The sequence below is a fragment of the Scyliorhinus torazame genome, chromosome 19, assembly GCF_047496885.1.
Source record: "Scyliorhinus torazame isolate Kashiwa2021f chromosome 19, sScyTor2.1, whole genome shotgun sequence".
Lineage (NCBI taxonomy): Eukaryota > Metazoa > Chordata > Chondrichthyes > Carcharhiniformes > Scyliorhinidae > Scyliorhinus > Scyliorhinus torazame.
This window is the reverse complement of record NC_092725.1, coordinates 145,125,013-145,150,727: the sequence shown is the minus strand read 5'-3', so window position 1 is coordinate 145,150,727 and position 25,715 is coordinate 145,125,013. Positions and strand designations below refer to the sequence as shown.

The window sequence follows — 25,715 nt, the reverse complement described above, 5'->3', positions numbered from 1 at the left end:
GTGAGTGCCGGCGGGAATTCTCCGTCTGTGAGTGCCGGCGGGAATTCTCTGTCTGTGAGTGCCGGTGGAACTCTCTGTCTGTGAGTGCCGGCGGGAATTCTCTGTCTGTGAGTGCCGGTGGGAATTCTCTGACTGTGAGTGCCGGCGGGAATTCTCTGACTGTGAGTGCCGGCAGGAATTCTCTGAGCCTTAGTGCCGGCAGGAATCTCCGGCCTAGCTGCAGTGAATGGAGTTTTGGCCGAGCACTAAACCATTCTCGCTGGCAGTGGTGGAGGGCAAACTCGGATCGGAGAATTCCGTCCATAGACGTGGAGGAAATTCCTGAGTTAATTAAAGACCTGTTAAATGCGGTGACTCCTTCTTCCCAAAATATCACAATCATCATAGATCGGTTCAAATGAATGTCTCATTTCTGGGGCTGGTTTAGCACACTGGGCTAAATCGCTGGCTTTTAAATCAGGCCAGCAACACGGTTCAATTCCCGTAACAGCCTCCCCGAACATGCGGCGGAATGTGGCGACTAGGGGCTTTTCACAGTAATTTCATTTTAGCCTACTTGTGACAATAAGCGATTTTCATTTTTTCATTTGTGAAATTTTGCTCCGTAAAATGCATTCTACCTGATTAGATAAACGAGTGTCTCTTTCACTCAACTAAAGCCACTTTATTAGATGACCTCAATAAACCTGCTCTAATGGAGCATTGAGAATCATCACATTCTGCAAAGTGGATGAATTCTGTTAAATAGTCAACAGATTTATAACACAGACATTTGTAAAATGATCACGTGAGCTATTAGGAGACAATAGTGGAAGAGTGAAAAAGTTCTCCAGAGGTGCAGTTATGTTCAGTCTAACCTGTGGATTGAGCAGTCAGACCAAAAAATAACGGACTTATTAAACAAAGATCATTAAAACCTCAAAAATATAACTTCTAGGCTAAGCCATTCAAGATCAAGTTAATTTTGTTGGCATATTGTGGGAAAATAAAGGCTCTCCAAGTTTGTAATGGGAAATCAGTTGAGGCCTTTTCTTCCTTTTTTAAAAATATATTTATTCAAATTTTTCAACAAATTTTCAACAAACCCACCCCCCTCCCAACAAAAAGAAAGAAACAAGAACACAACAATCAGAAATTATACATTGGATTTCCCCCATATACAACAACCCCCCATATAACATTTAACAACAGAAATAGGGGGAAAAAAACACCTTCACCCAAACAGAACCCCCCACCCCCCCTCCCTTGGGCTGCTGCTGCTGCTGACCCCCTCCTAACGCTCTGCGAGATAGTCTAGGAACGGTTGCCACCGCCTAAGGAACCCCTGCATAGACCCTCGCAAGGCAAACTTTATCCTCTCCAGCTTGATGAACCCTGCCATGTCATTTATCCAAGCTCCACACAAGGGGGCTTTGCATCTTTCCACAGTAACAAAATCCTCCACCAGGCTACCCAGTTGTGGCCTTTTCAACAGCACTTGTGAGTACATAGAACATACAGTGCAGAAGGAGGCCATTCGGCCCATCGAGTCTGCACCGATCCACTTAAGCCCTCACGTCCACCCTATCCCCGTAACCCAATAACCTCTCCTCAACTTTTTGGTCACTAAGGGCAATTTATCATGGCCAATCCACCTAACCTGCACATCTTTGGACTGTGGGAGGAAACCGGAGCACCCGGAGGAAACCCACGCCGACACGGGGAGAACGTGCAGACTCCGCACAGACAGTGACCCAAGCCAGGAATCGAACCTGGGACCTTGGTGCTGTGAAACCACAGTGCTATCCACTTGTGCTACCGTGCTGCTCATATACTGAAGTAAATACTGAACAATTCCCACCATAAGCTGAACAAAGTTCAATGGAGTTGGAGTTAGTTCAATTGGTATGGTCACCAATGGAGCATGAGGTTTGATAAATCTGTCACCTAGGTGTTCTCTCGGAGGGTCGGTGCAGACTCGTTGGAACAAATGGCCTCCTTCTGCACTGTTATGATTCTATGGATTCGGTGGAAAGTAACTTCACTACGTCACTTACACGGATCCAAAACCAGTTGAATTTTGGGCATTTACAATCTATGATTTAGGATCACACCCCCTGTTATCCAGCACAAGCTCTCACCCAAACTTAATTACTCAAAGTAGAAAGTACTGAAGTAACAAGTAGTATCTATCTTTAAAAAATTGCTTTAATCATTTCTCACCATTAGATATTGTTAACAGGCAAAGTGTGTTAGGAGAAAATTGATTTCTACACGGAATTACTACTATATTCTATCACATATTCTGGGTAGATCTGAAATTTCTCAAATATAACAAATACAGATGGATTATCGGTACAGTCAACACAGCTGTCATAAAGTCGGAGTCTTCTGTCACCTTTGGATGGAGGCCGATCATAGCTTGAGTGCCCTTTGGTGAAATGTCCCACCAACACCCGTGCCAAAAACATGATGTTGAAATTTGCCGCAGAATCTGAATACAAGTCAAAGTTGGCGCAGGATGCTTCCTTGGCAAAGTACCTTCCTGCGGAACAGGAGGAATGAATTGCTGTTATATTCTACAAACAGAAAAGGTACCCCTCTTCTCGGAGCCTCTCCATGTAAGAAAAGTTAAGAATTAAAAAACTGAATCAACAAGCTCCTTCCTCTGCCTCAGGGCAATTGCAATGTACCTGCCCATAGATCTCTATCCCAACTTTTTAGGTTCCTGGAGGGAAATCTGGCACAAAAATAATGATTCATGAGGGCAATCGAATAGAACATTAATTTATCCTCACTTCTTTAGGCACTTCCGCAAATAATACAATTCTGCTACCATTGCAATGGTCCCAGATCTGAGGAAACTATTCCATGGATTTGATCCATATGAATTTGATCATTTTATCAAAGTGTTACACTATACTGAAAGATTATTACTGCGATTTTCGGCCTGCATTCCCCACGAGCACAAATGGCGATATGGGCGCAAAGATCGCGAGACATGGAAAATAACTTCTCGCCGACACAATCTTGTTTTCCGATTCTCTCCCACCAGTGACCTAATGAGGGCCCCGCCCAGGAAAGTCAGGAACCAGATCTCAATAAAGTTAAATATAATTAGAGGGCTTCCCTGTCCTATTGTCCCCCCACAACGTAACTGCAATATTTGTAAACATTCTTGTTATAATTGCAGCTGCTGACCACTTCAACATTGTTAAGTGCTTTCTGCGGTTAGAAAAGAGGACGTTACGTCAATGCAAATCAGCTATTTGAATGTTTCTGCTGGCACAGGGCAAGGATCACGCTATGGCTGGCGTAGCGGGCAGGATGGGAGATTGGCGCCGCCATTTTGACCTGATGCGGGATTCTCTGCCTGATCGAGATTACCAATCTTAACGGCGGGGGACCGTAAGTGTCATTTCGGGCAGGAAAACTGGTGAGAATCACATCGGCTGTTCCAGCAATTCCCATTGAAACTCTCCCGCACTTAAACATTTTTGGGGGGGCTTGGCGAGATTCCCATCGGGAAAGAGATGTGAAGGACCTAAAAATGCCGGCCAAGCTGCCCCGATCTCCAGATAATCCTACAGCCCACTCCAAACTCACCAGCAGATCCCACCCCACAAACAGGCATCAGCATCACCCCCCCCCCCCGCCCCCCAGTGGTAATAAAGCACCCGGCCTCATCAAGTGACCGATACCCAAGTGAGGTCGCCAAAGGCCCCCCCCCCCTTTGAGGCCATTCACTTTTAAGGCCCCCACCTTCCCCTTTTCATTCACATGCTTCCTTTCAGGCCCTGCTCCTTAGTAGTGCCCCAAGGCACCCAGGCACTGCTCCTGGATCCCTGGCAGCGCGCCTTATTATGATCCCAGACCAGGTCCCAACAGTGGGTCGGATACTGGACAGAAACCTCAATATTTTATTTTAATCTTGTAAGATTGTGAGGAAAGATATCTTGCTCCAGGAGTGATTTCACACTAAGTAGGAATATGGTAAATTAAAACAAACTTTATTACTAGCACAGTATTATAATCTTTAACATCACACAAGAAACATTACCCCTTAAACAATACTACTCAACACAGTGAATACAATACCCTTAATTGCTATCTCTGTTCTCACTCAAACAAGAAAAAAACATCTCAGATCTCAATCCACTTTAACTTTGATTTGATTTATTATTGTCACATGTATTAGTGTACAGTGAAAAGTGTTGTTTCTTGCATGCTGTACAAACAATGCATACCGTACATAGGGACGGAAGGAGAGACTGCAGAATGTAATGTTACAGTTATAGCAAGGTGTAGAGAAAAGATCAACTTCATACGAGGTAGGTCCATTCAAAAGTCTGATGGCAGTAGGGAAGAAGCTGTTTTTGAGTCGGTTGGTACCTGACCTCAAACTTTGCTATCTTTTTCCTGACGGAAGAAGAGAGTATGTCCGGGGTGAGTGGGGTCCTTAATTATGCTGGCTGCCTTTCTGAGGCAGCAGGAATTATAGATAGAGTCAATGGATGGGAGGCTGGTTTGCGTGATGGACTGGGCTACATTCACGACCTTTTGTAGTTTCCTGCGGTCTTGGGCAGAGCAGGCTCCATACCAAGCTGTGATACCAGTGCCACTCAGGAATACTTGCTATACGGAGATGTTCTTTGATAACGAGAGATCTCCTGACACTGTTCTTAAAGACAAGATCTGACTCCTGTCAGAACCATGAAGAAACATTGGTGGTAAGTTTTCAGAATATGCTTCTCAGCTTGTTTCAGCTCCCCCTTGTTCTCAGACACATCTACACTGCTTTAAAGATTGTTAATCTCTTTTAACTGAACTGCAGTGAGAGAAAAACTGCTTCACCTCTGGACACAGCTTCATTCAGCTTAAAACTGAACTGACCTGCTTTCTGCAAAATGCTCAATGCCTTAGCTCCACCCAGCAACGACCGCTAAACAGCTGGCTTGTAATGCAGAACAAGGCCAGCAGTGCGGGTTCAATTCCCGTACAAGCCTCTCCGAACAGGCACCGGAATGTGGCGACTAGGGACTTTTCACAGTAACTTCATTGAAGCCTACTTGTGACAATAAGCGATTATTATTATTATTATTATTATTAACAAGCGGAAATCTAATTAACTCCACATGGAATCCCCTATGGAATTCCATTAGTCCAAGCTTTTAAAATGCTTTCATTGCACCCTGGCTCCAAATGGTTTGCTGTCTTTCATCAAGGATTTCTTTTAAACGTGACTGCAGCAGACACACACACACTAACCCAGGCTTTTAACCCTTACTGCACCAAATAACTATAACTCTGAAATTCATACATTCATCACAGCCTTGGCACCCTGGGCAGTGTGCCAGAGGGCATTGCTAGGGCCCTGCCGTGTCCCCCACCAACCAGGGCTCCAATAGCCTTTAAGTCCCCAGCATCAGCACTACGTCTTGTCTCCGTTGATGGAGAGCAGTAGTGAATCCCGCCGGCCTCACGCTTCGCGGCGAGGGCGGTGAATCTCGGGTGCAAGGGGTATCCGGTTAAAACCCCAAAACGCAAATTTAAATGAGTTTTAATACTGATTTAAACATACAACTCCGGTTCCCACCCAGCGAGGGGGTCCAGAACACCTCGTCCATTTGGCACCTGCCGCAAATCCTGCTTAGATGCCTTCCCGATATTCTTTGGGATTAACGGGAGGTGTGCCGGGGGCAAAGACCAAGATCTCTGATGACATACTTTGCAATTTACTGTTTACGCTCAGTGTGCATTGGGGGGGAAAATGTAATAATAATAACAATAATCATCATATTTATTGTCACAAGTAGGCTTACATTAACACTGCATTGAAGTTACTGTGAAAATCCCCTAGTCGCCACATTCCGGCGCCTGTTCGGCTACACAGAGGGAGAATTCAGAATATCCAATTCTCCTAACAGCACGTCTGTCGGGACTTGTGGGAGGAAACCAGAACACCCGGAAGAAACCCACGCAGACACGGGGAGAACATGCAGACTCCACACAGACAGTGACCCAAGCTGGGAATAGAACCTGGGACCCTAGCGCTGTGAAGCAACAGTGCTAACCACTGTGCTACCGTGCCGCCCATTGCTGTTTGTGGGAACTTGCTAGGTGTACATTACATTACGACAGTAAAACAAATGTAGTTGGGTGAAAACATTCAGATGTCATAATAGATGCTGTATAAATGTTATTTCTTTCTCATTGGGAAACAAGGGAAATCAGATAAACTTATTTATAAAACTGCCGCACCCAGAGGAGAAATCTCAAATATTAGCTACGCTAATTACATATCAGAATAACTTTTATTACAATTAAATGTGTCAAAGCTATACCATTGCATGGATAGTGGATCAGTACTTTCACCTTGGAGATTTGGATTAGACTAATTCAGTAATAACTTTGTTTATTTCCTTTCTTTCTCCACATCATGATGCCCATCAAGGTGAGGTGCGTTCACGCAGGGATATGCAATGCATCACATTTCGTGCAGCCACTGGCAACATCAAGAACTCCCGAGGTCAGGGTCTTGTTCATTCTTTGACACAACGATGACCACGATCATTATGTGGGGTGTTTGGTCGGGTTCTAGTGGGGGTGTAGGTGACTGCTGCGCCGGGTCTGTGCCCACAAGCTTCTGTTACAGACAAGTGCAGGGTCTCACAGACGATTGAGTTTGGGATGGGTTGTTCGTTTGTGATTTCCTCTCCTTGCATTTTCCCTCTGCCTCCAGATGTGCAGCTGTTTCCATCGGAGGCTGCACTGTTTTTTAATTTTTAGTTTGGTTGCGCCAGGTGCAGCAATCCTGGGTGACCCAGGACTCACAGCCGATAGGAAATGTCCGAAGGAAAGATGTCAGCGTGTCCTGGGTGCTTACTGTGGCTGCCATGACAACGCACTCCAGACTCTAGCTCTCCATTGATAGATTTGTTTTGTTAAGTGTCATGTGAGAGTACCTTTAGGAAATGGGTGCTTAAGAAATGTACCTTTATGAAATGGGTGTTTATCAGTGATGTCAGAGAGTGGGTGGAACTGGGCTGTCTGTCCGCTTTTTACTTTCGTTTTAGGCTGTTTGCTGCAGGGTGTGTTTTAGTTTCATTTTCGGAGCTGGATAGCTGCAGTCACAGCCACAAGGTGTATCAGAGTCTCTCTCTGTAATCTAAAGACTGTAAATTGATCCTGGTGATTTAAACTAATAACAATAGTGACTTTAACCTGATGTGCTTCCAGTAAAAGGTGTTTTAAGTCTTATGGATGTTAAAAGGACAGCTTAAAGGATTACTTAGTGTTGTATTCTTCGGGGGTTGTATTTGAATTAATGGTTGCTAAGATGTTCACTGTATGTTTTTAAAAGGTTAACTTGAGTTCATAGAATAAACATTGTTTTGCTTTAAAAAATACTTTAAAAAATACTTTTCTGCTGTACCACACCTGTAGAGTGGGCCATGTGCTCCCCATACCACAATCTATTAAAAGTTATGGGTCAGGTGAACTCCATGATACTCATTGGGGTTCTCTAAACCTGGCCCATAACAAATTGGGGGCTCGAGTGGGATAAAAGTCTATCTATTGGATTGGCTTAGTGAACTTAAAGACAGTGAGGTGTGAGCATATTGTGCTTGCTTTTCAGGTGTGGTATTCTAGTTTAAGTGGGGAGTGTGTTGTGGACAATGGCTCTTTCAGAGGCTCTGACGTTTTTGGGGGTGGAGACGGTCACATGCAGTACCTTACGGGACAGAGACTAAAAGCAGACTGTTAGATTTGGCAAAAACATTGCAGTTAACATTACCTGACAAAATGTGAAAAGGTGAGGTAATTATGGCGGTGGCTAAGCATTTAAAGTTGCCTGAGATACAGTTTGACTCATTGGAAATGGCAAAAATTCAGTTACAACGTAAACAAATGGAACATGAGAAAGAATTAAAGCAGCTTGAATACGAAAGAGATAGAGAGGAAAAAGAAAAAGAGAGAGAAGAAAGGAGAAAAGAAAGAATAGCCCTAGCAGAACAAAAAGAAAGAGAAAGAGAGATACAGATCAGGGAAAAATATAAAGAGAGAGAGTTTGAACTTCAGAAAATGGCCATGAAACATGACAGTCAGTTAAAATTGGCAGACGTAAAGGGAAACGTACAGTTGGATGATAGTGATGAGGATAGTGAGAAAGAGCGTCAAAGTTGAAGGCTTGGTGGGGATCTATTTAAATATGTCCAAGCATTGCCAAGGTCTGACGAGAAGAAGGTGGAAGCCTTTTACATTTCATTTGAGAATGTAGCTAAACAAATGAAATGGCCACAGGACATTGTCCCTATTGTCGTGTTGGGTGTTCCGATACACAAACGAACCAACACGGTTGTAGATGGTACAACTCTGTTTTATTATTCTGTACAATAATAACTATTAACTTCTGGCTGTGGTTCGTACTTCACCAGCTAACCTGTGGACCCAGCCCTAGCACTATCTTAGTGAGGCACTCAGCACATGGTGTATGTGACAGAAGTGACAGAAGTGTTAGTGAGGGATCACTTTGGGACAAGTGACCATAACTCCATTAGTTTTAAGATAGCTATGGAGAATGATAGGTCTGGCCCAAGAGTTAAAATTCTTAATTGGGGCAAGGCCAATTTTGATGGTATCAGACAGGAACTTTCAGAGGTAGATTGGGGGAAACTGTTGGCAGGCAAAGGGACGGCTGGTGAATGGGAGGCTTTTAAAAATGTGTTAACCAGGGTGCAGGGTAAGCACATTCCCTTTAGAGTGAAGGGCAAGGCTGGTAGAAGTAGGGAACCCTGGATGACTCGAGATATTGAGACTCTGGTCAAAAAGAAGAAGGAGGCATATGACGTACATAAGCAACTGGGATCAAGTGGATCCCTTGAAGAGTATAGAGATTGTCGAAATAGAGTTAAGAGGGAAATCAGGAGGGCAAAAAGGGGACATGAAATTGCTTTGCAAATAATGCAAAGGAGAATCCAAAGAGATTCTACAGATACATAAAGGGGAAAAGAGTAACTAGGGACAGAGTAGGGCCTCTTAAGGATCAACAAGGACATCTATGTGCAGAGCCACAAGAGTTGGTATTCACGGTGGAGAAAGGCATGGATATTAGGAAACTAAGGGAAATAAATAGTGATGTCTTGAGAAGTGTGCATATTACAGAGGAGGAGGTGCTGGAAGTCTTAAAGCGCATCAAGGTAGATAAATCCCCGGGACCTGATGAAATGTATCCCAGGATGTTGTGGGAGGCTAGGGAGGAAATTGCGGGTCCCCTAACAGAGATATTTGAATCAACGGCAGCCACAGGTGAGGTGCCTGAAGATTGGAGAGTGGTGAATGTTGTGCCCTTGTTTAAGAAGGGCAGCAGGGAAAAGCCTGGGAACTACAGACCGGTGAGCCTAACGTCTGTAGTAGGTAAGTTGCTAGAAGGTATTCTGAGAGACAGGATCTACAAGCATTTAGAGAGGCAAGGACTGATTCGGGGCAGTCAGCATGGCTTTGTGCGAGGAAAATCATGTCTCACAAATTTGATTGAGTTTTTTGAGGGGGTGACCAAGAAGGTAGATGAGGGCAGTGCAGTAGACGTTGTCTACATGGACTTTAGCAAAGCCTTTGACAAGGTACCGCATGGTAGGTTGTGCAGAAGCTTAAAGCTCACGGGATCCAGGGTGAGGTTGCCAATTGGATTCAAAATTGGCTGGACGACAGAAGACAGAGGGTGGTTGTAGAGGGTTGTTTTTCAAACTGGAGGCCTGTGACCAGTGGTGTGCCTCAGGGATCGGTGCTGGGTCCACTGTTATTTGTGATTTATATTAATGATTTGGATGAGAATTTAGGAGGCATGGTTAGTAAGTTTGCAGATGACACCAAGATTGGTGGCACAGTGGATAGTGAAGAAGGTTATCTAGGATTGCAACGGGATCTTGATCAATTAGGCCAGTGGGCCGACGAATGGCAGATGGAGTTTAATTTAGATAAATGTGAGGTGATGCATTTTGGCAGATCGAATCAGGCCAGGACCTACTCAGTTAGTGGTATGGCGTTGGGGAGAGTTATAGAACAAAGAGACCTAGGAGTACAGGTTCATAGCTCCTTGAAGGTGGAGTCGCAAGTGGACAGGGGGTGAAGAAGGCATTCGGCATGCTTGGTTTCATTGGGCAGAACATTGAATACAGGAGTTGGGACGTTTTGTTGAAGTTGTACAAGGCATTGGTACGGCCACACTTGGAATACTGTGTGCAGTTCTGGTCACCCTATTATAGAAAGGATATTATTAAACTAGAAAGAGTGCAGAAAAGATTTACTAGGATGTTGCTGGGACTTGATGGTTTGAGTTATAAGGAGAAGCTGGATAGACTGGAACTTTTTCCCTGGAGCGTAGGAGGCTTAGGGGTGATCTTATAGAGGTCTATAAAATAATGAGGGGCATAGATAAGGTAGATAGTCAACATCTTTTCCCAAAGGTAGGGGAGTCTAAAACTAGAGGGCATAGGTTTAAGGTGAGAGGGGAGAGATTCAGAAGGGCCCAGAGGGGCAATTTCTTCACTCAGAGGGTAGTGAGTGTCTGGAATGGGCTGCCAGAGGTAGTAGTAGAGGCGGGTACAATTGTGTCTTTTAAAAAGCATTTAGGTAGTTACATGGGTAAGATGGGTATAGAGGGTTATGGGCCAAGTGCGGGCAACTGGGACTAGCTTACTGGTAAAAACTGGGCGGCATGGACTGGTTGGGCCGAAGGGCCTGTTTCCATGCTGTAAACTTCTATGATTCTATGTCTGAGTGGCACGCTGTGAGCTCTGTGCTCTGAGCTATCTCCTGGTGGAATGAGCGGGAACTCTGGTGTTCCCTGTTTTATAGTGCGTGTGCTCTCACTGGTGATTGGCTGTGATGTTGCGTGTGTGTTGATTGGTCCGTTGACCTGTCCATCGATGTGTGTGTGTGATTGCACCATGATATGTTTATATGAATATCATGACATCCCGCCTGTTCACAAGAATATGTGCCTACATGGTAATAAATATTGGTGTGTACTGAGTGCAGCTGAGTATGTGTGTGCAATATTTACAACATGTACATGAGGCTAAACTATATACATAGGAAGGTGTCAGGTGCAACAGAGCAACGAGGTTGTACCACAAACAAAACAAGTGCAATCATCAAACATCGAAAGAGAACTCCTGGAACGGCAAAAAGAGAAACACATTAACATTGTTGCACAACAATTCAGTGAGTCCAAAGTGCAAACAGGCTCATAAGTCCAGCCTAGTAGGTGGACGACGAATTCGGGTTGACCGCTAGGGTGGCACACCACTCATCGCCCGGATTAACGCTGTGCACTGACATCGGCTGGTGGGTCCTACTTGGGGACATCCAATTTCTGTCTATTACCGCAACGCGGAAGGCTTCCCGGTCGTCGGTATCACCGGTCTGTACGTCATCAGGGTATGACTCGGTGTATGGAGGCTGAATGGCCCTCATGTCCCTGCGAGGCTGGCGGAATTGCGGAGCGTTGGCAGGTTGAGCTGCTCGACAGCAAGCAGCGTAGTGGCCCATCTTGCCACAGTGGAGGCATTGTCGAGTTTTGGCTGGACATTGCCGCTTTAAATGTGCGGATCCGCAGTTGCCACACGTCGTGACGTCATGGCGTTCGTTGCGCCACCGTGCATGCGCAGTTCGGTCCTGCGTAGAGCGCGCCTGCGCATCACGTCCCTCTGCGTCGACTTCCCCTCTTTTGGCACGTACAAGCGTGGGAGGCCTCGGAAAGCGCGCTAAATGGCCGCCCTCGTCCGGGCCGCGGGCCAGGAGGAAGTCGATCGACTGGACCCGCTCGGCCTCGTATGACCCCTGCCGTGCTGATTCGGCCCCCTGGAATTGGGAGTACCGGCTGGTCGCGTTTTTGTGGAGGACGCAGGTTTCGATGGCGGTGGCTAGGGTGAGGCTCTTTATTTTGAGGAGCTGCTGGCGTAGGGTGTCCGAGGTGACCCCAAAAACTATCTGGACCCGAATCATGGAATCGGAGGTGGCCTCATAGCCGCAGGACTGAGCGAGTGTACGGAGGTGTGTCATAAAGGATTGAAAAGGCTCATCCTTATCCTGCAGGCGCTGCTGGAAGCGGTACCTCTCGAAGCTCTCATTCACTTCGACGCTGAAGTGTTGCTCAAGTTTTAGAAGGACCGTCTTGTACTTCGTCTTGTCCTCGCCTTCCGCGAATGCCAGGGAGTTGTAGATGTGGATGGCGTGTTGCCCAGCCGTGGAGAGGAGGAGGGCGATCTTCCTGGTGTCCGATGCATTCTCCCTGTCTGTGGCTTCTAGGAAGAGCTGGAAGCACTGTTTAAACAGCTTCCAGTTGACGCCGAGATTTCCAGCGAGTTGGAGCGGCTGCGGCGGGCTGATGGTGTCCATGGCGCAGGATGGCGGATCTCTGAGGAGGTGCAGGTAGGTCTCACAGTTGCTGGCGAGTTTCCAATCCTGGTATCATGTCGTGTTGGGTGTTCCGATACACAAACGAACCAACACGGTTGTAGATGGTACAACTCTGTTTTATTATTCTGTATAATAACAACTGTTAACTTCTGGCTGTGGTTCGTACTTCACCAGCTAACCTGTGGACCCAGCCCTAGCACTATCTTAGTGAGGCACTCAGCACATGGTGTATGTCTGAGTGGCACGCTGTGAGCTCTGTGCTCTGAGCTATCTCCTGTTAGCATGAGCGGGAACTCTGGTGTTCCCTGTTTTATAGTGCGTGTGCTCTCACTGGTGATTGGCTGTGATGTTGCGTCTGTGTTGATTGGTCCAACTACCTGTCCATCAGTGTGTGTGTGTGATTGCACCATGATATGTTAATATGGATATCATGACACATTCCAGAGTGATTCTGGTGAAGACTTTCCCAGCAATGGAACAAAGTCTGATCCCTCTATGATTTCTGTAAGATTGGTGACTTATTTCCTGCTACTACAGGTTATGATCCCCGTGCGGAACCATAAACCAGAATAGCCAAGTTTACGAAATGACCCTCAACTGAAGATTTCACTTGTTTTAACTTTTACTTTAACACAAATCAGAACCACCAAAAATTAAACATGAATTAACAGGCAAATGATACAAGAAATATACACCGTACACCACTATAAGCATTTGCATCATCCTTGCAGACGTGAGGTAATAGATAACCACACAATTCCACAATATACTGTTCTTCATTCATGGAGGGTAAGTCAGGAGTCTTATCCAACAACAGCTTTCACCTTCCAGGACTACAAGGACTAATTTCATCAGGAGGACATTCCTATAAACCCTGCCTGCCTCGAGTCACAACAGTCGTGACGTTGTGACTTTTGAAAGTTTCCCTTTCAATTGATCAGCCACTTCTGGGAAAACACCCAACAGTGTCTCCCAGCTGAACACAACTTTCCAGATTTTAGACCTTCTCAGTCAGATCACAGAGCGTGTCCAAGAGCTCCTATCTCCATTTCTGCCAAGCAGAAAAACTGACCGCTTCCTGAGAGTGATTTGCTTCTTGTCCTCACATGAATTCTTGGTGTCCTCTTCCTGTCTCTGTCTGATTTCTCTATGCCTGCATCTGCGCACTGATTGCCTTCACCCTCCAGCTCCTCTGCTTGTAGCTCTCCTTTGTGTTTGCAACTCTCCTATGTGGCTGCCAGCCATTGACTTCCTTCTTAACTCCCTTCCTCATAGCACTGCTTTCAGGTCGAAGGTTGCTAGGTCACATGGGCCAGTATTTTATCCATGAAAATTACAATTGATCCCTTTACAACTGATGCAAATTCTTAAAAGTCCTCTTCAAATATTCTAAAAAATAAATGACCAATTCCACAGATACTTGACTTAAATTACAAATGTTCCTAACCATTCTGCTTCCAGGTCAAAGGTCATCACATGGTGTACAAGGAGGCACGGTATTCTTGAAGAATGGCTCCTTATTTCCACATAGACTGAAAGAATTGTTTCAGAAAACTTAATAATGAAAATTTAATAATGCAGCACCTACCTTTTCCATATAAAGTTCCATCCTCTGTGAAGCTTCCCCAATCAAAGTTCTGGTAGCAAATGGCATCAACAATTGAGTGGTCAGTGATTCCATGAAAAAGTAACTGTTCATTCACATCATGATTGTCATTCTTTACCCTTAGTTGTTCTTTCCACCTGAATACCAGCCCACACAAAGCAGAAAAACACAAAAGTACTGTGTGAGTTGCAAGAAAATGCTTTCCTCGCAATGCCTGACGCTCATGAACCACCCAATTGAATTTCTATATTGTAAGTGACTTACTGGTGTTCATTTCCCCCGATAGATTAATTGATCCATTTTACCAAGGCCGTTTTCCGAACTGTGCATAATTCAGCTGAAATGTTTAATCCCTAAAATGGCTACCTGATACTGAGCACAATCTGATATGATCAGAGAGCCAAAAATATCTGAGATCAGGTATCAGCTACAATGCTTTAGAAGTGATATTTTTAATGGAATGAGGGAACAGTTAAAATAAATAAAGTCAGGGGGAGGGGGAGAGGGGGGAACGGCAGCTTAGCAACGTTTGCAGAAGACAGATGGGCACTTTTACTGGGACAATGTTCAGTATTCAAGATCATTTCAATCTTAAAGCTAATAAGCTCAGAACAGGCAAACATGACAGGCGGCACAAAAGCACAGTGGTTAGCACTGTTGCTTCACAGGGCCAGGGCCCCGGGTTCGATTCCCGGCTTGAGTCACTGTCTGTGCGCTCGACCCGTGTCTGCGTGGGTTTCCTCCGGGTTCTCCGGTTTCCTCCCACAAGTCCCGAAAGACGCGCTGTTAGGTCAATTGGACATTCTGAATTCTCTCTCTACGTACCCGAACAGGCACCAGAGTGTGGCGACTAGGGGCTTTTCACAGAAACCTCATTGCAGTTAATGTAAGCCTACTTGTGACAATAATAAAGATTATTATTATCATAAATAAATATCACGCCAACTGAAAATGGGACATAAAGGAGCCAGCTTTGACCAAGGGTCATCTGGACGCAAAACATTAGCTCTTTTCTCTCCCGACAGATGCTGCCAGACCCGCTGAGATTTTCCAGCCCTTTCTCTTTAGGCTCTTCTGCACCCTCCTCCTCTAGCATGATTTAAACTTTCTTAACCCTCATAATCTCCCTTTCTTGGCTGTTGTCTACTTTGTTACATTTGTCTAATGTAAGAATATTGCAGATGGATATTACTGTTACTAATTGGCGCACCCAATAGTGTTATACAAACCACTGAAATATTTCCCAAAGTCCAAGGTTCTGGATTCTGTCAATTTGATGGACTTTGCTGGATGACATGCTGTTGTGGAAGAGGGCCTGGATATCCTGATATTCTTTGGAGAGCGGAGAGAGCTGAATACGCTGCAAAAAGAATCCAGAACATAAACATATATTGATAAAATTAAAGTAAAGATCAATTATAGAGTGTTTATTTTGCGATCGAACATTCTCAGAGGAACATCTATCCCTGAAATGACAGGCTTCAGCCTTTTATTTTCTTGCCATTAACCTTCAGACTGTGGTTCCTTCCATAGAGTCTTAGTCATAGAGTCGTACAGCACAGCAAAGGCTCTTCGGCCCATCGAGTCTGCACTGACAGTAACTATCCCTAATCCTGCGCTAATCCCACTTACCAGCACCTGTCCCATATCCTTGAATGTGAGGGTGTTTCAGATGCCCATCCAAGTGCTTTTTAAAGGGTGTGAGGTTTCCAGCCTCCACTGCCTTCCCAGGCCGTGCATTCCGGATTAGAACATAGAACATTACAGCGCAGTACAGGCCCTTCGGCCCTCGATGTTGCGCCGACCTGTGAAACCACTCTAAAGCCCATTTACACTATTCCCTTATCATCCATATGTCTATTCAATGACCATTTGAATGCCCTTAGTGTTGGCGAGTCCACTACTGTTGCAGGCAGGGCATTCCACGCCCTTACTACTCTGAGTAAAGAACCTACCTCTGACATCTGTCCTATATCTATCTCCCCTCAATTTAAAGCTATGTCCCCTCGTGCTAGACATCACCATCCGAGGAAAAAGGCTCTCACTGTCCACCCTATCTAATCCTCTGATCTTGTTTGCCTCAATTAAGTCACCTCTTAACCTTCTTCTCTCTAACAAAAACAGCCTCAAGTCCCTCAGCCTTCCCTCCATACCAGGCAACATTCTGGTAAATCAGCTCTGCACCCTTTCCAATGCTTCCACATCCTTCCTATAATGCGGCGACCAGAGCAATACTCCAAATGCGGCCGCACCAGTTTTGTACAGCTGCAACATGACCTCATGGCTCCGAAACTCAATCCCTCCACCAATAAAAGCTAACACACCGTACGCCTTCTTAACAACCCTCTCAACCTGGGTGGCAACTTTCAGGGTGGAGGTGTTGACCTTGGGTAGGGTGTTCTTTCCAAGAGCCGGTGCAGACTCGATGGGCCGAATGACCCCCTTCTGCACTGTAAATAAATTCTAAATTCTATGATAAACATCCGTCGTTTGATATCAAGCATTACCCTTATGTTTTATACTCATGGGTATAATCTAGTCACATCACATCTGGATATTCTACTCTGCTTACACCAATGTCTTTTTAAAAATGTAGTTAAATCTCAAGAGGAAAACAATGGAAAATAAACTAATTCTAAGCTTAGAAAATCTATTACATCACACTCCATTTGAACCTGATTCAACAACTTTACTGGAAATAGGCAGCATCTCAAGTTATTTCTTTCACCCAACTCAATTATGATCACTATTGATCAGACACAATTTGATCAGTCTGGAACTTGTGTAGCACAGGTCAAGTATTCTTTAGCCAAAGCCCTTGGGGCTAATTGGATTTCGATATCATTTACAGGCCTAGGCCTATTACATTACAATAGTTTCATGTAGCTATGATCTACAAATACAAGGCTGAATCTCCATTTGTCACTTTTACACACCTGACTGTTTACCTGCTTGCACTAATTACACCTGTAATATCGCACTGTTAAATACAAATTAACTGCACGGCCTTTCGAGAAGCATTTTATTTTGGGCCAGTTCGGTTTTCAGACGTACAGATAAAGGATCATTGACTGTACTCTCATTACCAACCAGAATATATATCAGATGGCATTAAATAATGCTCCAAAAGATGATATTGCTGGATCAAGATTCAAAGGAAACTTGCAGAAACTGAATTGCAATCAATTTTCTAAAGTCCTCTGCCTAAATCTTCTCTCTTCAATGTGATGCCACATAAAGGTAAATTTGCACATTTTGTTGTGCATATAATGCTGGTTAGTTTCCAGTGGCATTCCTCCCATCTGGGTTTTAATAAACAAATTCCTCTTTCTTGCTTTAATGCAGTGTGGAATACTGATTTGCCAACCTGTGTTATTGCTCATTAGAGTGCATATTTCTTACCCAAAACGCTCTTACCCATGCTTGAATATTAACTTGGAATTGCCCTTGGAAATGGTCTAATTAAGGCATTCAGATCAAGGGCAATTAAGGATGAGCAACAAATACTGGCTGATCCTGCGACGCCCACATCCCATGAAAGAAAAAAAGACTACATTTTATGACACATAGTATTCTATATTTTGCCTTGGGATGGTTTAATTTAATGGTGATGTAAGAGGCATACGGAGAGGAGAAAATACTAAACTCAACCAAAACGCTGCTACATCCTGGCCCACACAGGTCCTTGCCAATCTAGTCACCCGATGCCTCAAATTGAATATTTTCATTCAGGTATTTTAACTCCCTCCGTGGTTTTGTTCTGCCAGCACGAAAGCACCCTCTCCTCCACAGCCCCAAATACGTTTACCTCAGATTCCAGCCTCCACTGGCCCACCAATGATAGCCATGTCTTCAGCTGCTAAGCCTCCTCCTCTGGATTTAGGGGGAGATGGTGGCATAGTGGTAATATCACTGGACTGGTACACCAGAGGACCAGGTTCAAATCCCACCAAAGCAGCTGATGGAATTTAAATTTGATTAATAAATCTGGAATACAAAACTAGTCTCAAGAAATAGAAGCAGGAGTCGGCCACCAGGCCCCTCAAGCCTGGCTCAATGTGATCCTGGCTGATCCATGCCGGCCTCAACTCCTTTTCTGTGCCATTTCCCCATAGCCCTCTATTCCTCAATCTATCAAATATTGATCAACCTCCACTTTAAATACTTCTAATGATCCAGCCTCCACCTCCCGCCAGGGATTCCAGAGATTCACCACCCTCTGTGAGAAGAGGTTTCTACACATCTGTTTTAAATGACCGACCCTTTATCTTGTAGCTGTTCCCTTGTTTGAGACTCTCCACTAGTGAAAACTACCCTGTCCAGTCCCCTCAGGATCTTGTATGTTTGAATAAGGTCACCCTGCACTCTTCTAACTCCAAGGAATACAGACCCAGACTATTTAGTCTGGTAGGGCAACCCTCTCATCGCAGGAATTATCCTAGTGAATCTCCCTTTGGACTGCCTCCAATGCTACTATATCCTTTTTTAGGTAAGGCGACCAAAACTGTCTGCAGTATCCCAATTGAGGTCTCACCAACACCCTGTACAATTGCAACAAAACCTCCCTAATTTTTAAACTCTAACCGCTTTACAACTAAGGCCAAAAATGTTGTTTGCCTTTTTAACTATTGTTGGACCTGCCTGTTGGTTTTTGTGATTCATGGTCCAGAACACCTTGATCCCTCTGTACTTCACTCAACTGCTGTCTCTCTCCATTTAGATCATAATCTGCCTTTCGATTCCTCCTACCATGTGGACAACCTCGCACTTCGCCACATTAAACACATTTGCCAGGTTTTCACCCAGTCACTCAATCTATCTATATCCCATTGCAGAATCCCAATATCCTCATCACATGTCCTTCCACCTATTTTTGTATCATTGTCAAATTTGGAGAACTTGCATTCTGTTCTTTCCTGCCTCCAGATCATTCATGTAAATTAAGGCCACATTTTGAATACTGTGTCCAATTCTGGTCACCGCACTACCAGAAGGATGTGGAGTCTCACAACCCTCTGAGTGAATTTTCTTTCTCAAATCCCCTCGGAATCTCCTGCCCCTCACCCTAAAACTGTGCCCCTTTGTGATTGACCCCTCAACCAAGGAGAACAACTGCTTCCCATTTACCCTGTCCAAACCTCTCATAATCTTATTCACCTCAATCATATCCCCCTCAGCCTTCTCTGCTCTAAAGAAAACAATCCAAGCCTATCCAACCTCTCCTTTTATCTCAGATGTTCCATCCCAGGCAACATCCTGGTGAATCTCCTTTGAATCTTCCAGCCAGGGACTACACAACATCAGCTAATGTATTATCCCCATAGGGGTCCAACAGGGACAGACATATCAGTCAATGTGGCAGCTCTTTTATTTCTTTCCACAAAGAAAAGAAAGACAGTTCTGCTCAACGCCCAAAGCACAGGGGGTCACGGGGACACAGGGGTCACAGGGGGTCACTGTTGTCTACAAATCTTGGGTGTTAATAAAGGAACAGTTTGCATTTCAATACTTTAATGTATAAAACACATAGAAAGAGTCTGATCTGATTTTCACAAGGAGGAAGTGCGATTTATGACTCGTGCACATTAGCCCTGCTAGGAGAAGGTCTAAACTTAATGGCCATCTTTTGAGAGGTAGAATACATTTGGAGAGGTATGGTATGCTTTTGGACATGGTCTCAGGGCACCTTTGGGAGAGGCATGATGCCCTTTAGGGTTGTTAAAAATAACATGAATGTGTGTGAAAAGTGGAGACACTCAGTGGAATTTCCAAGTTTATTGGAACTGTTAAGTGAGCTTTCAAGGGAACTGTCAATGGAAACTATCAATGGAATCTGCCAAAGTAGCTGTCAGAGAGAGCTGTCAAAAGGGGTTGTCAGGTTATCCAGGCATTTAAAACTCCTCCCCTTTAAAAACTGTTGGCATTGTTGGAAAAAGCATGTTTGCTATTTTGCTCTATCTGTTGACATCAGCCAAAGGGTTACCATTACAGGATTGGGTGATGCATGACTGAATTCGCAACTCATCATTATTACAGTAGGATGCCTGTCAGTTCACAGTTTGATTGACAGGTCCAAGTCCTTATGAAGTCTTTGAAGTGGGACTATAAATACAAATGCTTGTTTTTACAAGGGATCAAAGGAAGGTAAATATAGTGATTGGATTTTTACCAATGGGGTTGCTTTATCTTAAATAGGGAATTCATTAATAGACTTTTGAGAACTTTTATTTGCTGTGAGGTCTGACCAATGGAGATACTGGATGAGTTGGCAGAGAGTGTGAAAGGGAAAAGGGTGGTGAGTGTTCGGCTGAGTTGGCATGAATTGGAACTAAATTGACACTGAGCAGGTAAAGAGCCATGGGAGGGTGGAGAGGTATAGGCTGGCATTGGAGGCATGAGGGGCCATGGGGCAAAGATGGTACATATGGAGGGCATGAGGGACTATGGGGGTGGGGAGGGGATCGTGGTTTGGCAAGGAGGAGAGGGTGATGGAGTTATAGGTTGAAATGGATGATATGAGGAGCCAGGGGGGTGGGTAGGGCTATGAGATGGCAATGGTTGGCATGGGCAGGACATGGGGAGTGTGTGGAGGGTGAGGGCTAGACGGCTCTTTTTTGTTTTATTGTTGTATTTTGCACCTGGGTCAAAGTACCAGATCATCAAGGCCAGCATCTGGTCCAGAATTCCTCTGCACCCAGCAGCCCTGTGTGGCATCTGAACTGTTTCTGTGGTTGATGAATGTGATGTCAATTACAACCTCCCCAATCCCGGATACAAAACCCGAACTTCCAGCAGTCAAGCCCGTAGAGCTGGGAATGCTCCAATTCTGCGCATGTGGCACAAGAATGTGTAATAAATGCAGGTCTGTGACAGATTTATAAGCTTGTAGGAGGTGTTGGCATGGACAGACAGTTAATGGATAATAGATTGATAGGTAATACCTTACAGCATGGAATTATCTTCTGATTATCTGGTACATGGCCATTGGATCATCTAACTCGGCTTGGTTTCTTAAATCGTGTAGTCTCCTACAACTTTGTTATGACCTGCGTCGCACTGTGCCTTGCCAGTGGCTGGTCAGGTTGGGTCAGTGAGGTTTGTCAGTGGGCCAAGGGAAGATGGGCGGGTCAGTATGAGTGATTGGAGGGTCAGTTGTAAAGTTTTCCAAGAGTTGGACTAGGGTTTATTTGTCTAACATTTCCTGGGTGTCTCAGTCGGAACTGTCTGAAGTCTCTGACTCTAACTTTGAATTGGAGACTTTCTTGGAAAATCTCAGGGAGCAGGGAAATGGACCATGTGTCGGGTCATTCATAGCTAAGGCTCCCAACACTCAGCTTGTGTACCTGGGGCGGGATTCTCTGACCCCCCCGCCGGGTCTGGCGGGGAGGGAATCATGCGCGCCGGTCGGGGGCCGTTGGCAGTGGCCTCCCCGGAGATTTTCCACTCCGCGATGGGCCGAGCGGCCGACAATTTTCGGCCGGCCCCGCCGGCGTAAATCAAACCAGGGGCGACATTCTCCGACCCCCCGCCGGGTCGGAGAATCGCAGGGGGCTGGCGTGAACCCCGCCCCCGCCGGTTGCCGAAGTCTCTGGCACCACCCGGTTGGCGGGCCCCCCCGCTCGATTCTCCGGCCCGAATGGGCCGAAGTCCCGCCGATAAATTGCCTGTCCCGCCGGCGTAAATTAAATCACCTACCTTACCGGCGGGACAAGGCGGCGCGGGCGGGCTCCGGGGTCCTGGGGGGGGCGCGGGGCGATCTGGCCCCGGGGGGTGCCCCCAAGGTGGCCTGGCCCTCGATCGGGGCCCACCGATCCGCGGGCGGGTCTGTGCCGTGGGGGCACTCTTTCCCTTCCGCCTCCACCACGGTCTCCACCATGGCGGAGGCGGAAGAGACTCCCTCCACTGCGCATGCGCGGGAATGCCGTCAGCGGCCGCTGACGCTCCCGCGCATTCGCCGCCCGGAGATGTCAAACAAAGGCCGTTTCCGCCAGCTGGCGGGGCGGAAATTCCTCCGGCGTCGGCCTAGACCCTCAATATTGGAGCTCGGCCCCCAAAGATGCGGAGCATTCCGTACCTTTGGGGCGGCGCGATGCCCGTTTGATTTGCGGCATTTGGGGCGCCAGTCGGCGGATATCGCGACGTTTCGGGAGAATTTCACTCCAGATCCGTACCGGCGGGACCTGGCTCTACGGGCGGCCTGCAGAGTCCTCGGGGGGCGCGGGGGGATCTGGCCCTGGGGGGTGCTCCCACAGTGGCCTGGCCCGTGATCGGGGCCCACCGATCCGCAGGCGGGCCTGTGCCGTGGGGGCACTCTTTCCCTCCGCAACAACCTCTGCCATGGCCGACGCGGAGAAAACCCCCCTGCGAATGCGCTGGGATGACACCAGCACACGCCAACTTGCGCCGGCCGGCGGAGGCCCTTCAGTGCCAGTTGGCGCGCGCCAAGCGCTTCCGCACCGGCCTAGCCCCTGAAGGTGCGGAGGATGCCGCACCTTCCGGCGACCCGATGGCGGAGTGGCTCACGCCGCTCCTGGGCACCGGTACGGCCCGTCCCGCCATGGAGGGGAGAATCCCGCCCCCGGTCTCTGATGACCCAGAAACCAGGGTCGGGATTCTCCGAGCCCGCGCTGGGTCGGAGAATCGCCGGTGATGCGGGAAATTCCCGCCACTCCGCTCCGACACCGGGACGCGATTCTCCAGCGACCAGAGAATCGGCAGCAATCGCCGAAAGAGGCCCCCGTGGTGATTCTCTACGGTTGGCCAGCTGAATTCCCGCCGAATCCTGCCGGCGTGGTTCCAACCTGGTGCCACCCGGTGGGAGCTCGGAACCACGGCCGCGGTGGCTGTACTGGTGGGCGGGGAGGGGGGATCAGATTCCGGGGGGGGGGGGGGCTCCATGGCGTTCAGGGCCGCGATCAGGAGGATGCCTACCTCCTTCTGGGTGGGCCCGCTGTAGGCCTCCGCCATGATGCTCGGCGCTGGCGCGTAAACGGGCACGTCGGAGATGGACGTCGCGCGCATGCGCGGACCCTCACCGGCAGTTCAGGGCCGCCTTTCGCCGCCGGAGCAGCGTGCAGCACTCTGCCGCCATGTTGGCCCCCTGAAGGCCATTGAATCGCTGGGCCAGGAGGCCCATCCACCCGGGCGTGCACCACTCCGGTGTTTACGCCGGAGACAACACTTGACAGACGTTTGTGTTCGATTTTCTTCTAATTTCTTCTTTGTTGTTATTTCGTTATTTAGTGAGTCCAAAACCTTTCAGAATCATTTTAAGGACATTACCAAACATCCAGCATTTTTCCTCGTCGGTCTTTAAATAACCATATCCCCTCAATAGTGAATTGGAGACGAAATTCTGGGGGGCGCTTAATCCTAATCCCCAATGTACGACCCGAGCTATGAGGAGTGCATGGTAACAATATTGATGATCTGGCTTCTCAGCATTTGGGAAATCCACCACCTTAATCCTGCAGAACACACTGTGCAGCAGTGCCTTCTTCGCAGGAATTGGTAAGAAAAAAATTGTCCTCAAATGTATTAACTGTGAACCTGCTGTTGCCGAATCTCAGTAACACAGTTGTGTAAATTAGCGAATAGGAGCTTTACCTTGTAGCCGATGCTCGGCAAAGCTGATTTGTCCCAATTTTCTGGAATGTTTTTTGGCTTGCCGGAGCTGACTTGTCCTTGACTCAGTTGAATGCTATTGTGAAAGGAAAAGGATATTAAATATTTAAATTTATAGTATTCTATGTGACATACTGAGAATTTTTGAAGACATTTGCAACCTTTCTGTAACTTGCCATCTGTGGAATGGATGATAGAGGTGAAGAAGGAAATATTTTTTTATTTTTGGCATCAGTTCCATCAAACAATCCCAAGCTCAATACATGACTGGGGAGATGTGGAGTGAATGTTCCGATGCATCTTCCTGTTCCACACTCTCAAATCGAGTTCTAAGCTGGTTAAAATATAGAGTAAGCGTCTTCTGCACAATCTCAACCCTGAAACCTTTCACTGCGCCAATTTTCCACAACCCCTTGGGCAGAGATCTAAACATATTGGGACACATTCACTGAGTATGCCTCCAGACATATTGGAATATTGCAGCTGCATTGCCCCATGACTTTCCGATCAATAATTTTGTTTAACAGATTTCAACAGTTAAATATTGCCCTGGCATGAATTCTGAACTGTGGACAAATCCAGGGAGCGCAAAATTGATGGGGATTGGAGGTTAGTCAGTGGAACTCTAAACTAACTCAATCATGCTATCATGTTATTGTAAATGTCTCAGGTAGACTGCATAGAGGATTATTTTCAATGGATGGTGAGTCATTGATGATGGGGTTTCAATTTAAAATTATTACTGAAGAGAGAGAATAGGAGAAAATTCTTCACTGTTAGGATACCGGACAAGAACCCGATTATTTGCAATTTGAAAAAGTTGGAGGCAATGTTACTGCCCCACATGGGTGATAACACTGACCCATCGGTATCTTTTATGTTAAAACAAACTTTAATTCAAACACAGACTTAATCTCATTAACAACAGAGAAATAGCTCGACAGTTAACAGTTAGAACAGTTCTTCAGTGAAATAATAAACTTTAACTTGCTTCCTAAACCTGCCACTATATTCCAAATAAGCAAATCAATATAGTTCAAATACCACTCATGAATAAAGTTGACAACCAAGGCAGGGATTCTCCGCTACCCGGCGGGGCGGGCAGTCCCGGTGCCCAGGAGCGGCGTGAACCACTCCGGCGTCGGGCCGCCCGGAAGGTGCGGAATCCTCCGCATCTTCAGGGACTAGGCCGGCGCGGAAGCGCTTGGCGCCACGCCAACCGGCGCAGAAGGGCCTCCGCCGGCCAGCACGAGTTGGCGCATGCGCGGGAGCGCCAGCGTGTTCTGCCGTGATCCCAGCGCATGGGCAGTGGGTTTCTTCTCTGCGCCGGCCATGGCGGACCGTTACAGCGGCCGGCGAGGAGGGGAAGAGTGCCCCCATGGCACAGGCCCGCCCGCAGATCGGTGGGCCCCGATCACAGGCCAGGCCACCGTGAGGGCCCCCCCCGGGGCCAGATCCCCCCGCGCCCCCCCAAGGACTCCGCAGGCCGCCCGCAGAGCCAGGTTCCGCCAGTAAGGACTTTGTTCGATTTACACCGGCGGGACTAGCCGAAAACAGGCGGCCACTCGGCCCATCGCGGAGCGAAGAATCGCCAGGGGGACCACCACCAACGGCCCCCGACTTGCACAACGTGATTCCCGCCCCCAATGAAAAACCGGTGCTGCAGAATCCGACAGCCAGCGTCAGGGCGGCGGGGCGGGATTCACGCCTCCCCCCAGCGATTCTCCAGCGCGGCCTGGGGTCGGATGAATCGCCCCATGATTTTTACTTGCTTTTCTCTTTGGAGGATCTTTGGAGAGAGAACCTTTCTAAACTAAAACTGAAACCCTTCTGTTCAGATTAAAATCCTGGGAAAAACTAACTTTTACAGACAGACCTGGGGCGGGATTCTCCCATCCCGCGTCAGAGAGTCCACGCCATCGTAAATGCTGTCGCGTTTTACGATGGCGTAAACGGGCCGCTGCCAGGAGTAATTCTGGCCCATATAGGGGCCAGCACGGCACTGGAGCGGTGCGCGCAGCTCCAGCTGCCGATCCCGGCATGAACTGTGCGCCGCGGGGTCCGCGCATGCGCTGTGGCCTCC

The 25,715-nt window shown here is 47.0% G+C and overlaps 1 protein-coding gene across 2 annotated transcripts in view; it reads right to left on the bottom strand.

The window, feature by feature from the left end:
* Window positions 1-1,253: 1,253 nt before the first annotated feature.
* Window positions 1,254-25,715, bottom strand: part of LOC140396583 (protein mono-ADP-ribosyltransferase PARP12-like) — a 101,077-nt gene continuing 76,615 nt past the window's right edge. For both annotated transcript variants that reach the window (XM_072485370.1, XM_072485371.1), the window contains exons 9-12: window positions 23,615-23,708; window positions 15,238-15,368; window positions 13,991-14,145; window positions 1,254-2,524 (exon numbers count right to left, since the gene is read on the bottom strand). In XM_072485370.1, the coding sequence (XP_072341471.1) occupies window positions 2,250-2,524; window positions 13,991-14,145; window positions 15,238-15,368; window positions 23,615-23,708 (655 nt within the window). In that variant the 3' untranslated portion in view covers window positions 1,254-2,249. The remainder of the gene's footprint in view (window positions 2,525-13,990; window positions 14,146-15,237; window positions 15,369-23,614; window positions 23,709-25,715) is intronic.